Source organism: Furipterus horrens, unplaced genomic scaffold (assembly GCF_987537825.1).
Source record: "Furipterus horrens unplaced genomic scaffold, mFurHor1.1.pri manual_scaffold_6, whole genome shotgun sequence".
Lineage (NCBI taxonomy): Eukaryota > Metazoa > Chordata > Mammalia > Chiroptera > Furipteridae > Furipterus > Furipterus horrens.
This window is the reverse complement of record NW_028327176.1, coordinates 116235242-116250599: the sequence shown is the minus strand read 5'-3', so window position 1 is coordinate 116250599 and position 15358 is coordinate 116235242. Positions and strand designations below refer to the sequence as shown.

Genomic DNA, 15358 nt, shown 5'->3' with positions numbered 1-15358 from the left:
AGTCCGACTCGGGAGTGACTTCGTATCTGTCTCCTCCCGTGTTGAATTGACATCTTGCGATGACGCTGAAGCTACAGAGCCTGGGCAGGGTGATATGGAGGGTCTGCTGTTGCCCATGCAGCAGACCCCCCCTCTCTTCGCAGCTGAAGGGTCCAAGGGAAAGACGGAGTCAATACAGCTTGGGTTCAGGTGCGCCGCAGGAGTTGCCGGTGTTGACTACAACGTCAAACCGCCTTAGGGACTCCGGCTCCGGATTTTCTGTCGGGGTTTACTCCCTTAGCCTTTCCCCTGAAGAGGTATGCCGCAAGGCAGCGGAGGTTTTTTGGAGTCAGAGTTTTCCTTCTCTGATGTACCCTGACTGGAAGATCGAACCAGCGACACTTAGCTCGCAGGCCGACGCTCAATCCACTGAGCTAAACCAGCCAGGGCCAGAGACAGGTGACTGATCATACAGATATCAGCATGAGAAGGCTTTGGGTTGAGAATTGAGACCCAAAGTCTTTTTTAGATAACTGAGACTTTTTTTTTTTTTTTCCGTGAACAGCTTGGTTGAGAACCAAATTGTTTGAAAACCAGGACATCCGAGATGCAAGGTTTGACTCTATTCACCTTGCTGGTTCTGTTCATTTTCTCTTGATCAAATCACACTGCTCTATATACATTGAATAATCCAAGGGTGAAAAAAGCTGCCAATCTGGTAGATTTTTCTGTATTAATCTCAAAGGAGTGTTGATTAATCTTGATGGCTTAGTTAAATTATAAAGCTGCAATCCTCTGAAAAGTGATGTTACTACTTTTTAACAGTCATTATTGTTCCAGGTGATATTTTATGACTCTTCCATATCATTTTTTAAAAAGCAGAAATACTTTTTTATTTTAAAAGAACACAAAATTATTAATTTGTTATTTTAGATTATTGAATTAGTAGAAAATTATAGCACATATCTTAAAATTTATAGATGCTATTCATAAGATATATGGTAAAAATTAGATATTTTATTTTAATGGAAAATATTACATAAATTCTTTTATTTTTCAGTAAAGCATGAAAATCTGTAAATGATCTACTTGATTTGAAAAATCTAATAAAACCAAGAAATGTCAAGTAAACTGGTTTTTATATTTTTCTTTTTACTTAGACACTAACTATATTATCATATCTTTATTCTGTGCTACTTGGAGATGAAATGAGAAATAAACAATACACAGATTATGTTACTACCAGACTTCTAAATAAGCATACAAATTATCTTACAATTTATATTGGGATATATAAAATAACTCCTTTAAGTAAAATATTTTTTTTCCATACTAATAAATGGAATTGAAAACTGATATTTACAAAAAAAAAGATCAAAACCTTTCCTGAACCTAAATAAACTTCTAAAGGATTCGAATACACATAGGGTAGATTAGTAGTTTTCAACCAGGGCAATTTTGCCCCCCAGGAGACATTTGGCACCATCCAGAGAGATTTTTAGTTGTCATAGCTCAGGAGAAGACCTGCTGGCATCTAAAGGACAGAAGCCAGGGATGCTGCTAAATATCCAAAAATGCTCAGGCCAGCCCTCTAGGATAAATAATTTATTTATGTCAAAATGTCAATGGTATCTAAGTTGAGAAACCCTGGGAGAGACCATAATACTATAATTCAGAAATTGGGACAGTAAATATACAATTTAATACAGCTCCCCACTTTCCTCAGTTTACTTTCTGTTAACCCTATCATTTTCTTTTCTGAGTAATCAGAGTTTTTGAAGAGACTATAATGTCAAAGTAATGATTTTTCAACAGGCTGATTATCTTAGGATCCATATCAGAAGTCATTATCATTCAATTTAACTAAAAAAAAAAACCCTTCTTTTGAAATTTGAATAATATGGGTAAAAGTTAACTGATTTATAACACTATTGATTAGCCTTAAATAGAGAAAATAAATATAACCTCTAATGCTATCATTCCACATATTTTGTGGGAAGTGATTTTCATATTCCTTTTGTCTCTGTGTCATTTTTATTAATTATATGCCAAATATGCTTGAGTATCCACAGTGTGACAAGTGATTTATTGATTTCTGAGTTCATTTTCTTTGTGGGAATTTTGGTAATTTAAAGTATTATTTTAGAAATATATTTACACTGTTTACAGTATTATTTAAGCTGTTAAAAAGTCACTTTTTTTGGTCACTGTTTTCATGATACATTGTTTTGAAAAGAAACACATATTTACCAGTATGGCAAATAACTGAACAAAATATTGAACACAAAACATTCATAACAAATACAAAAACTATCTAAAAGGATTTAGATATCACAATGTCCTGTAGTGGAATATGTATTCTACATTAAAAAATATATTTCATTTATTTATTTTTAGACAGAGGGGGAGGGAGAGAGAAAGAAAGGGAGAGAAACATTAATGTGTGAGAGATATATCAATTGGTTGCCTCTCGCACGCCCCTAACTGGGGATCTGGCCTGCCACCCAGGCGGATGCCCTGGCTGGGAATCGGAACAGTGACCTTTTTGTTCATAGGCCAGAGCTCAATACACTGAGCTACACCAGCCAGGGCTATTTTACATTTTTAACTTTATTTTTAATGTTTATACGATTACAGATATTAATAATGTAGTTGCTAAATTATTCTTACTTTTTGAAAAATGAAAAAGCAGTTACCAAAGTGCTTTTCAATCTTTAACACCTAAACTATAACAATGATTAAAAGATACCTATTTCTTTCTCTCAGTACTATTTAACCAAATTTAGAAAGACAAATCTATATGTATAATATAGGATGATGAAGAAAAACTAGTAATTAGTATACACTTCTTTAGCAGATACCATAGTAGGAGGTTTAAAATTTGAGGAAAAACTCTATAACCATAGTATTTTGTTTTCTGGACATCAGACACAGAGTGAAAGGGAGCGCACTCTGGTCCCACTACAGATGCTCTCCATGCCCAGTGAAGGCACGGATCAGCAGTCTCTGGCAGACAGATGGGTTTTCCCATGTCCTTCACCCATATGAATGTGCGTAACTCGTGGCTGCAAAATAAGCTCTGAACAGAGAATTGTGGAGAACTCTTCAGCACCCACTCAGACTTCTGTGTGGGCAGCCATTTGCTGCTAGGCTCTATCCTTGTACTGTATGTTGAAAGGATCTTGAGTATTCAAAAGGTTGCTGACAAGATACATTTATATATCAAATATAGCTTAATTTTCTATTGAGACCTGTCACATTGTCAAGGGGAGGAAACTTGATACTGGAACCCTTAACATAAATATTGTATGTAAATAAGGGCCTGTTTAAGTACTAGTCTAGACAATGCCCTCTGCCCACACCCAAGTGAAAATCGGTAAGTATTAGAGATTTTACAATTCTTAAAATCCCCAGCTACTTATTGCTCCTTGTTTCTCTTCTCTAAGGTACCTAGAATCTGTTCCCTGATGGCCCTGTTTTTGTCATCTTTTTAAATTGTTCTCCCCTTCCATAACCAACTTAAGAATTTTTTCCCTCTGAATCTTTTTTTCACTTGATTTTTTCTCATATAGTCTAATTTCCCATGACTCTCGTTTATTTTTGTTTCCAGTGGAGATTATTTATTGTTTTCCCTTCCCTCTAGCTTTCTGTAATGTTCAGTTTTTAATTCTACCTCCATCTACTGAATTGTATCTCCTGTTTCTGTTATAAAAGGATCTCCCACCTCATGACATCATGCCTTTCCACTTCCTTTAGCTGTTAGTTCTTTCAGATTGTCCTTTCTTTTATTTGATAAAAATACCTAATGCAAAATTTAGCATCTGAACTATTTTTAAGTGTACACTTTAGTAGTGTTAATTGTATTGACACAGTTGGGTAACAGATCTCCAGAACTTTCAACTTGCAAATCAGAAACTCTGTACCCATTAAACAACAACTGTAAACTGTCTTTTAATAGGTTGCCCTTGACCATTCTGCTGGGAAATCGGGATTATCCCTGTGCTTCCCCCATGCCACCCACTCTCTGCTCTTGCTTTTAGCAACTGCAGAATCAGCCATCTCTGGAGATCGAACTCAGCAGAAAACTTTAAAGCACAATTCAGCAGACGAAACGCTGATGCAGTGCCAGCCCCTCTCTTTATCCCCAACCCTTTTGGAGGCCTCTGGAAAAGCTGCAAATGCAAGTGCATAGGTTAGTAAGTTTGTATCAGCCACCCACCAAATGGCTGGGAAAAAATAAATCTGAAGGTTCACTATGTCATGTGTTGTGGACTTCTTGAAAGAAGGTTCACATTCTTCTTAGTACTTATTTTTACATGAAAGTCAGTATTTTGAGAGGCAGAAATGCCTATATTATGCAATGCATTAGCTTATAACAAAATTTTGATACAATATGGAAAATCTAACCCTAAATGAGCAAGCTATTGTGCTGTGTTCCATTTAACATATAAGAACAATATATTTTATAATGATTTTAAGTTTACGAAGCAGTGTACCGATCTGTTGAGGGCAGTCACTTGAATGAAATAAATTAACAGGAAGTCCTTTGGTCAGGGACACTATCTCACTGGTAGGGTGAAATAAATTGTAGGAAAATAGTTAATTGCCTTAATGACTGTATCAACCACTGCCTTAGACAATGGGTAGAGGTCATATTTCCAGCATGCTGGCAAATTACATGATTCTTTAAACATTCAAATGGACATTTTCACCATCTAAAATAAGAAAATACATTGAAACTTAAATATTATTACAAGCAGATATCGAAATTTCAAGCTTTTAGTTGCAGTGGGTAAGAAAGTCACTTATGTAGTTTCTTGACTACTCTGAAAGCAGAAACAATCACATACATAATAAAATTTTACAGTTGAATAAGAATTACACTTATCCACTCTAATTAACATGTCTATACCCAGTTCATATGAAAATAACAAATTAATCATTCCAAATGCGTAGCATGACACAATTCAATAACATCCACAGTTGTAGTTGCTGCTAACACTACCTGGACAGAGGGCAGTGTTATTGCAAACCCTTGATTCTCTTAATGGGCCGCTGCAGTGTGTCCCGTAAGGTGATACACAAGTTCTGGTTCGCACCTGCGACCCTTGACCACAAGTAACTGAGCATGTGCTCCACTGGGACCACTCTTCCACACCAGATTCACCTGCATGCAAGACAACAAATAAACGTGAAATACGGTCTTGAATATTCATCTAGTAAGCATCATACCAAACTAACATTATGACATGCAAGAATAATTTAAATGTATTAATATGACAGTACATCAAAAGGTACAAGAAAGCACTTAGGAGAAAAAAATTAAAGAAAGATACATATTATGCTATTGCAAGGTACAAGTTTGCAATTATCTTGTTAGCAAAACTATTCTTCACAAATTCCATTGTGTCATGGCTACTATGAAGAGGCCAGTCAGAATTTTCAACAGAATTACTGTTGAAGTTGCATCTCTTCAGGTTTTGTACTTTGATGGGAAAGGAAAGAAAATGTATTGGTAACTTACTCTGGCTTTCGAGAACAGGAATATATTGATACGTTCTTCCCTAACTCTTTATCACATAACCTCCCTTCTGGTGCTGGATGAGGTAAAGCCCTGGAATTTGAGCTTAAATATTGTGTTAAGCACTGACACTTATTTATAATATATTCCTAGTGAAATTCTTATTTTTTCATCTGTCAGTTACTTATTTTGTGAAAATTTATTGAAAACATTCTGCCATAATTCTCCCCATGATCTAGAGAGTGATTTTTACTTGAAATAAAAGAAAATGCCTCTATGATTTCTATTAATTTAATATGGAACTAAATTTTACTAAAAAATACAAACCTACAAGCAAATGAATGTCCGACTTCATTAATTTTCTTGGCATAAGCATCACACTAAAACTATGTCTAATTTTTATTATTATAAAAAATCATGTTCCAAGAAGACTTAAAGTCAAGAATTTCCAAGGCCATCGCAATGTACTCCTATTTCTACTCTGGCATTACGTTCAGGATAGATTTTTAACACTGATTGAAAACTTGTAGCTGCTTAACCCAAAGGCAAAATCGGATCCATTACCTGCATACAGAAACTAGTTAAATTAACCATTTGTTGTTAAAAAAGTTTACAGAAGTGTTTCTGAAAACTTTGTAGCATTGATTATATAAATCAAAAAGGAATTCATATTTTATAGATTCTGTTTAGAATTTGTCTTTGGGATAGAATTCAAAGAACAGAATATGGTAATCCATTTGTCCATCTTTTCTGAAAGGTTGGTAAATGACTTTGAAATTACTTGCAATGGTATTTAAGGCTGATACTCTAGGACTTAGAAGCTTGGACCAGAATGTAACTCAATTTGCTGTTTTCTTCATTGAGAATTTTTCTTTTCTTCTTCTTTTTTTTTTAATGTCAGCTGAAATAAAACATGTGCTTGATAATGTAATTGAATCTACATTCTGGTATAAGCTTCTTTTCTCTTGGAGAGCCCATGTTACAACTAGTTCACAAATAAGCATGGGTCAGCAGACTGCATATATTTTGGGTAATGGCATTAAGAAGCATTTGCTTTTATAGTGGTCTGCATTATTTACCCACAGGCATAGATTATAATGCACTTAAACAACATATACCATAAAAGAGCAGAAGAGTGTAACTGAGATGTCAAATTACATTAAATAAGGCTTCTTTTAGTATTATGATCGTGTTTGTCCTGGAAGTACTGTGTAGACCACCCTCAATTATTTCAGTATTTTTTGTCTTCACCAATTTATATGTAACTAATTCAAAAAATGTTATTGGAGGACCATTTGAATAATACTTAAAGCCTTGCCTCATAATTTGTTCTTTTACATTAAAGAATACTCTATCAAGATTAAAAGTTATTATTTTATAAACCCAATAGTATGAAAATGATTACAAATATCCACACATATGCACATATTTATTTAGCAATGAAAACTTAAGCTTAAAGTTAGGGAAAGTATGAAAAGCAAAATATTTTTCATTTGGTATTTCAACATGTATTTTTGATATGATTAAATGAAGTAGAAATATTACAGTTGTATGCTATTTAAAAGCCAGAAAACCTTGAATAATGTGAATTCTACAGTAAGTAAATAATAAAGGTTATAAATAAAACTGGTTATACTTTTTCCATAAAAGCAGTCCTCTCTTATCCTTACATTGTTATGATGGCAGAAAAATATTTTAATTAAACTGAGCAATGAATCAGGATCAAGATCGATTTTCAAATGTATTTCTGTACAAATATGTAAACATTTGGATTGCTTCTTAAAGTATAATACTACAAGGATATTGAAGAGGCTAAGCAATTATGCCTGGATCATGAGTGATTGATAATTAGTGCTCAGAATGGGCCTCCTTTACTCTCTCCAACTGATGGTTCATTTTGTTGATCAAAATCAAAACAAGTAAGTAAAATATATATTGGCTTTCAAATTATGAGTCAAATTTTGCCACTTCCTCCCCAACAACTTTGCTGTACCTTCAGTGCTATAGTTTCAAGCTATGATTTTCATGCTACCCCTTCCTTCCTCACTCTGAAAGGTATGAAGACTATTCTAGTCAAGCACTTGGGGGCACTGGGAGAAATAGCTAATAGATTTTATAAGAAAGATATATATTTTTTAAATTTCCTGACATTAAAATAGGAACGTATAATACAAAATATTCATTTTTAATATGTGTTTTTGGAGATAGCACAAACTAATCTGGTTCCTTAACTTGCAACTAAGAAGACACTTGTAGAAGGCTTCTATATCTAAGGCACTACCGATGCTCTTTCCCTGGCATAAAACAGGAAAGGAAACTAGAAAAGTGCGCAGTTCAGGTCAGAAGACCTCCGTTTAATGGATTACTGAATATTAGCTCTATGAGAATGTCTCTCTGTTTCTCTGAACTTCTCAACAAAATGAGTAATATAGCTTCCTCAAAATGTATTTGTGAGGATTGAGATAATGTATGACAGGACATTTTAAATTATAACAAAATATTAATATAAAATTGTGCTAATATGTTAATGTCAGGAAATAAGAAACACTTACTTTTCTGTTTTAGATAACATACTATATATTACTTATGCAGGCTTTTTCCCTACTGGAATAAAAGACTACTTTTTATATATTTATTAAATATCTATATCTTATAACTTAATTTTATTTCCTTGACCTTAAATACAATTTGTGTGCTAAGCTATTGGAATAGTATCCATTTTTGTTCAAATTAGCTATATCAATTACTGGAATTATTTTGATAAAATAATGCTACTTTACCAAATGTTACTCTTTTAAAAATATTTCCATTCACTGGATTACTTTATGGGAAGTTCCTTTTTTAAATGCAGGTTTACTGATTATATTGATTGAAGAGACCAGTTTACTCATTTTGAGAAGTAATTCTTAAATTATAAAGTTTAATAGCTTTTGTTTTTTTCTCATGACTAATATAAAATCATATGCTTTTTTTATTAGATTTTGTCTCTATTGAATTATTCTTTGTTCTCAAATTAATATTAGCACTGTTATTATTATTGATATATAACACCCATTTCTTGGTTTGAAAGACAAATAGAAAAGTTTTATAAATAAAAACTTAATTTTTGTAAAATTTTGTGTGACATTTAACTGTGTTTATTCAGACTATTTATTCAGACTAACTACCTTAACATTTAAAGAAAGTATCATCTTAGAAAAGATTAAAGGAAAAAAAAAAACCACTTTTTTTTATACTTTTCAAGTGTCAGATTTTATGTATTAAAAAAAAAAAACTATTTAAATTCATTTTCCAGTCATTTATCAGTATCATAGTAATTTAAATTTAAAATAAGTATTAAACATGTATTTTTATGTCTATACTATCTTTGGATTAAAGTGAAATAATAAGTATTTATTATTCATCATTTTGAGCACCCAGTAAATATTTTCAAACCATAATTTTGAAGTTTCTTGCTTTTTCTGAATTATTGTTTATATTATGGGGATATGGTTTTAATGCTCTCTACAGATCTATTTAGTAAAAGTTTCAACTATTTTACCAAATGATGTGTTACTATATATTATGCACAAAACAATTCTTGGAAAGGAAATCAGCAATTTCTCAGTACGGAAACACAATGATCCCTGTAATTTAAATTTGCAAATAGAGTTTTGGCTGAAAACTGTGAATTTTCTTAGTATATGTCACAGGCAAATCCCCAAATTGAACTTATGTAAAACTCTTGGCCAAATTACATGTTAAATACAAACTAATTTTACTATCTTACTAGAAATTTAAAACTATGGTTTACCATTCTATTCCCAAGTGAACTCAATTTTAAGCGATTTTAGTTAACCAATGCCTGCCACCTCTTTTGCAAAAAGTACACACCCTTCATCTTGCAGAAGTGACCTCATGAAATGGCACCTGAAGAAGGCTGAATGGTCAGCCCATGCCTAGTGTCTCTATTTAGAGTCAAACTTCCCCTAATCTCTGCTCAGTGGTTGAGACATTTTGTTCCCTGTAAAGGAGAAAAATACATAGATATGTGAAAATGTGTCTGAACCTGGTAATGTACTTTTGGACTTGTTCAAACAAATAGTAAAAATAGAAATCATCTTTGTTTAAAAATAAGAAGGTTTACCAAAAGCCTTTCAGGCAAGCATGTTTTCTTCGTTTCTAGATATGACTGCAACATACACATAAAAAAGCTAAAAATATGTGCTTATTGTATAATTTATTGTGAACATCTTTCATGTTCTGAGAATTCTTTGATCTATTTGCAACTGATGTATTAAAATCTACTACTTACCCATTATCAAAAGCATAATTTAATATGTTTTAAGCTGCAGATTCAAAACTATTGTTCTGAACAAATCCTACCCTAAAAACATATGAACTAAAGGAAGTATTCATTCTTCAAGGTGATTTCATCAAAATCATTCTGAATGTCATGTCAAAAGGCTGGTTATATACAAGAAACTTCTATATTAAAGGTAAAGAGATCATTAGATAAAAATGCATAAAACTTTATAAAGACATAGATAACACTGTTAGTTTGGAAGTTTCCAAAATAAAATGGACAGCTGAAAATGTTTGTAACACAATTTAAACGTTTCATCCAAGAAGGTACCACATGCAATGTAACCAGATGAAATTATAGCCCATTTATTTTGATGAGCCAAAATATGAATGCATTTGTTTTTATATATATTTGGATGGAAGTATTTAAAAGTAATTAATTTAGGTTTAAAACTTTTAATAGCCTAAAAGTAATTTTTGTTGATATTTAATTATTTGAAGTGTATTACAACTTAAAAATAAAGTGTCAAATTTTTAAATTTTGCTTATATAACAAAAGTTTTCAAATAAAAAATATTAAATTCTAAATAATTGTTTTAACATTTCTATACATTTTAACAATCAATATTTATGTGATTATAACATTTAAAAATATTGAACATATTAACTATTAAGTTGAATTTTATCATCTAAATTCCTATTTAAAATTTTGTTTCTGAAAAGTCCTATAATAATCAATTATTAATGAAATAACAGTTCAATGATATATTTAAAGTAGTTAATTAACATAAGTAATAGTATGTAAAGCCTACATGTCCCATACTGAAAGCAAAATAAATCTTACACATTTTTATTGCACTTTTCAATTCATAGCTACTTCATTTATGGACTTTAACTGGTGACAAAAAAATGGTTCAAAAAAAAAAAATCAGCTCCAAAAACTGACAAATGTGCAGCAAAAGATCATGAAAACATGCAGTGGTTTCATTAAATTAACAACAATAAATAGAAAAATGTAACTAACGTATTACCAGTTTGTGCCATAAATTTAGCAGCATCAGCTTGTTCCTGAGGGACCCTTTTTTCATGAACAGATCGAGGTCGCTGACTTTTAATTGTATGATCTCCCATCATTCCAAATTCTAAAGACAGAATAAAGGTATATGAAAGCTTGTGTGTAGACATTTCTCACAAATTACATTACTGTCTCATGCAATATGTTCCTACACATATCTAGAAGTTACTGATTAAATTCACAATTCTAAATTTTCTAATCTGAACTGCTTGGAATATTTCTAAGCTCAGGTCAAAAAATTTATAAACAAGAACAAGATTTCAAGAAACAATAACAACAGTCAATGAAATGACACACCAGGTTTCAAGCCAGCTTAATTAACAGAAATAGTGTACTCTTTTCTGATAATGTGATATAATACATCAGAAAAAATACAACCACAGTGTTAACTGTTGTTTTTCAGAGATAGAAGCCTGACTGCTGTAATAGCTCCGGCTTTGCAGAACAGTAATCCCCGCCACATGGTTTTAAGCACCTTTTTTTTTTTTTTTTTTTTTTTTGAGGGATGAGCAATACCGTAGCCTAGCTTTCCTGAGGTAAACATTCACTTGAAGGATTATTTTGCCAGAGACGAGGTTGCCCTTGTGATCATCAAAAGCTCACAGAAAATGGCTGAAGTAACTTTCATTCTCTCCTGCCCTGTCTTCAAATAATTCCTCATCTCTGTTCTAACCACATGTAAGAGTCTGTTTTCATTTAGTACAGATGATGTGTTGTGGAATTGTGCACCTGAACCATATATAATTTTGTTAACCAGTGTCACCAAAAAAAAATTCAATAAAAAGAAATTTGAAAAGTTATGTTTAAAAAAGAGAGTAACTCTAGGTTTCTGTTCTTTAATCTTTTAGTGGTATAACCTCCCAGGAAAGGTGAAAAATCTGGGCCTAACTCAGGCAAATGGGGGAGAGAAAAATAAATTGGAAAAAAAACAAAGATTCCATGTAATATATTTTAAAAATTCATATGCTTACAAATCTGCTAGAGTTCCATGCTTATTACACTGTTACTATAAAATAATTTTAATAAAATCAAAGTCTAATGTATGGAAGAGTGGCTCATATGAGAGGTAGGTAGGAAAGGGAATTTCTGAGGAGCAGGAAATCACGGCACTCTGTTACCTCAAGAAAATCCTTAAGCCCTTAAGACCAGGTCTTTAATGCATGACAAATGATTGGGTAAAATAGGTTCTTATGATATTGTAGATATTTTGCCAGAACTAATAATGTCAAAATTTGATAATGGTTTATTTCACCAGCTCATTATTTTGCCTTTTACCATCAATCTTTAAATGATCTTCTGCTAAAATATTGCATAAATCTTACTTTGTGCAATTAAGCAGTGAGTTTTGGAAGCACTAATTCTACCAACTCTTGTCTATTATGTAAGGAGAAGAGATGATTACAAATCTTGTCCATCCTGGCAAATCCCCACATAAATATTAAAATATGACACCTGACAGGTTGATTTGTCAGATATTCTCTACAGATTTTCTACCCAAGAGAACATGAGAAATTTGAGAAATCTAAATGTGTTTGTTTTCATCAGCTTAGATAAAATCCAAAGTAGAAAATAGAAATTTTCATAAAATGTCAGTTGTTTTAATCTGGTAAAATCGATCATTGTTTTCCATTATGCCAATATTCTTTCATGTCATCCATTTACGTGTACAGTATGTGTTACCTAAACCATGTTTCATTATGTTAACAAGAAGTATCTAATTACATATCATTTAATGATTTAAAAAATTGGCTACTTACAATGTTCATATTTAGACTCTTATGCACTATTCAATATTTTAAAATATTATAGATAATTGAATTTTTACTGGATCTGAAATAGCAAAAGAAGTTCAACAGTAATCTTTATTAACAGTAGGCTTCACCTTGTGCCCTCTAGAATTTATCATTTAAATTGTGTATATGTGTAGTATGTGTGTGTGTAAATTAGAATGCATGTTTACATAAGTAAGCTGGGGTTTCTAATGTTCATACTAAGGTAGTTTCAGCCTTGGGAGGGCAAAGAATATCAAAATAAATTACTACATTTTCAGAACTTCTTAACTATTTAGTAACTTTACCTGTTCTAGTAGAAGACAATTCTTCAAATTAGTGGCATAATGATAATAGCCTGCCATCTGTTTTCTAAGGTAAAATCAATGATTTGTACAGGGACTATGATCCTAAATTTCAGCCATCTGAGTAAGTTGGTGGACAATGTTGAAATTATTTTAAAAGCATCATATTCAATTTTTAATTATTTCTAAAGTTTAAACAAAACTAAAATACTTTTAAAACATGCATTAGCATTTAAGTGAACTATTTCATATTGTTAGCTGGATCGTGATTCATATCTCAAACACATGTATTAATACAATTTAATTTTAATATTCTTCACTGTAGTTACTTCTACTTATAATCAATAATCAATATGATATGAGCATAAATGTTAAAAGTTTATCACTGGGTCATAGTGTTTAAGAAATTTTTTAGAAAAATTAATTAAGATAATTAATTTTTTAATTACCTATGACTTGATTACACATATTTACATAACTAAAAGTTTAAAATATTTGATTATTGCTGTCAATATAATTTATTTGAAAAATTACTTTTAAAAAGTGAGAACTAATATGAAGTCTTGATATAAATAAAATCTTCGTAAGATAAAAACATGCTAACATTTTCTATTTTTTTATCAGATGGAAAAAGAACACTATGGTGGTATTTTCTCAAGATTCCAGGCCTATAGTTTTAGACTTAAAACAATCTGAATTTGTAAGTAAAATATATAAACTATTATCTAATAGAGTCAGTTTCTTTTCCAATGTTTATGTAACAAGTGTTTGGGAACAAAATAAACTTTATATTAGGGTTGTAATAAATGGCAAAATTTAACAATATTATAGTTCCATCCATATCTCTTAATGGATGTTTTCAAAATATTTGTATACACTTTCAAATGATATTGTCTTCTTCACTATTCATAGAAAAGCTAATTCGATCATACAAACTTAGAAAAAAACAAGGTTTTATTTTTGCTGTTATTCTCTTATACTGTGAATGTGGTTGAGGTAAACCTTTATCATAAGTCCTTCATGGGTTGTTGATTCATATTCAAATGATTCAGAGTTGGCAAAGATAACATATTACATTAGTTACACAAGAAAGATAGCATAGCCAAATAAAAAGATGATTTGCTTTGGTGAAAGCAAAGAAAAGCAAGTTATGAAATCAAATGAAGTAATGTACAGCATAATATTGTGTATGTATATATGGTACATGGCTTATGAAAGTACAGGGTTATTTCCTATGTCTTGATGTTGATGTTATCAGTTAAGTGATGGGTAAATAACTGAATTTATGTATAAAACTTTAATGATTGGATATGACTTCCATGTTTAGGCACATTTTCTGATAGAGTCATTCACTGTTCTTCTTGATAAAAAGCAGCAGTCTCTGGAAGTAGGATACAAATACAATTATGTGAAAGAAAGGTTTTGAATATCTACTGGTTTTAGTATAGTTTTATGTCTTTTCTTCCCCCATCCAGGAATATATAAGTATACCATTAAGAAATAAATAGACCTGAAAACTGACACCTGATAGTCAATTGTCAGTTATGAAGTTTTTGTCTGGAAATCAAGGGTTACAATAATGTAAAACTGAATTCATCAAAAAAGTTAAAACACATATACATTTGATTTTACCATGTGTTTATTTTTAATGTATAGACAAGGAGAACATCAGATTAGTTGATATTGGTTATTACTGCAATCTATCTTGCAGTGTAAATACTAATCACATTGTTAGTTAACTTTCCTTTATATTTCCTCAGAAACCATCTTAGCCTAGGCTATTGTTGTTTTCAACAAACTTCCAAAGTTATGTCCTACTTACATTCTACAGCCATACTGCACTACTTCTTGTCATGGAAATAATCAAGCCACTGCACCCTTTCTCTCATTTTTCTTCCCCTGAAACCCTAGTTCTTCTACACAGACCTGCAATAAAGCTCCTCTCCAAGTCCAGCTCCAAAGGCGACAGCTCCATGAACTATTTCCCAATCAACCAATTAGAATCAGCCTCTGTCTTCCTTAACTTGTATTTTGCTTTATATCAATAATGGACTTCCATTTTAACTATTAGATTAAGTGTCTTTTCCTCCAATTAGATTACAAACTTCTATGGGAAGAAAAATGGTTTACAAGTTTTGAAATCACCTCCTGGTTTGCACATAGGTGGGGTTCAGCACTTATTTATTATATAAATAAATTTCATGTTAAGAACTGTTCTTCCAAAATGCAAGTTTCTATATATCTAGAACTATCTTTTTTAACTTCTTGGAGAATAGTCTGATGGCTAAAAAATAAAATTCTTAGTAAAGTACCTGAAAGTTAGTTTATGTGTGATGACGATGGTCAACATTTCCTCTGTCAGTAAAGTTTATTATCCATAAGTATATTTTGGTTATTATAAAATTATTGTAATAACTAGAAGTTA

The 15358-nt window shown here is 31.6% G+C and overlaps 1 protein-coding gene across 1 annotated transcript in view; it reads right to left on the bottom strand.

Moving 5' to 3' along the window:
- Positions 1-15358, bottom strand: part of ADGRB3 (adhesion G protein-coupled receptor B3) — a 709724-nt gene that overhangs the window by 447214 nt on the left and 247152 nt on the right. Inside the window, exons 2-3 of the mRNA XM_090282641.1 lie at positions 10816-10926; positions 4985-5146 (exon numbers count right to left, since the gene is read on the bottom strand). Of these exons, the coding sequence (XP_090138767.1) occupies positions 4985-5146; positions 10816-10926 (273 nt within the window). The remainder of the gene's footprint in view (positions 1-4984; positions 5147-10815; positions 10927-15358) is intronic.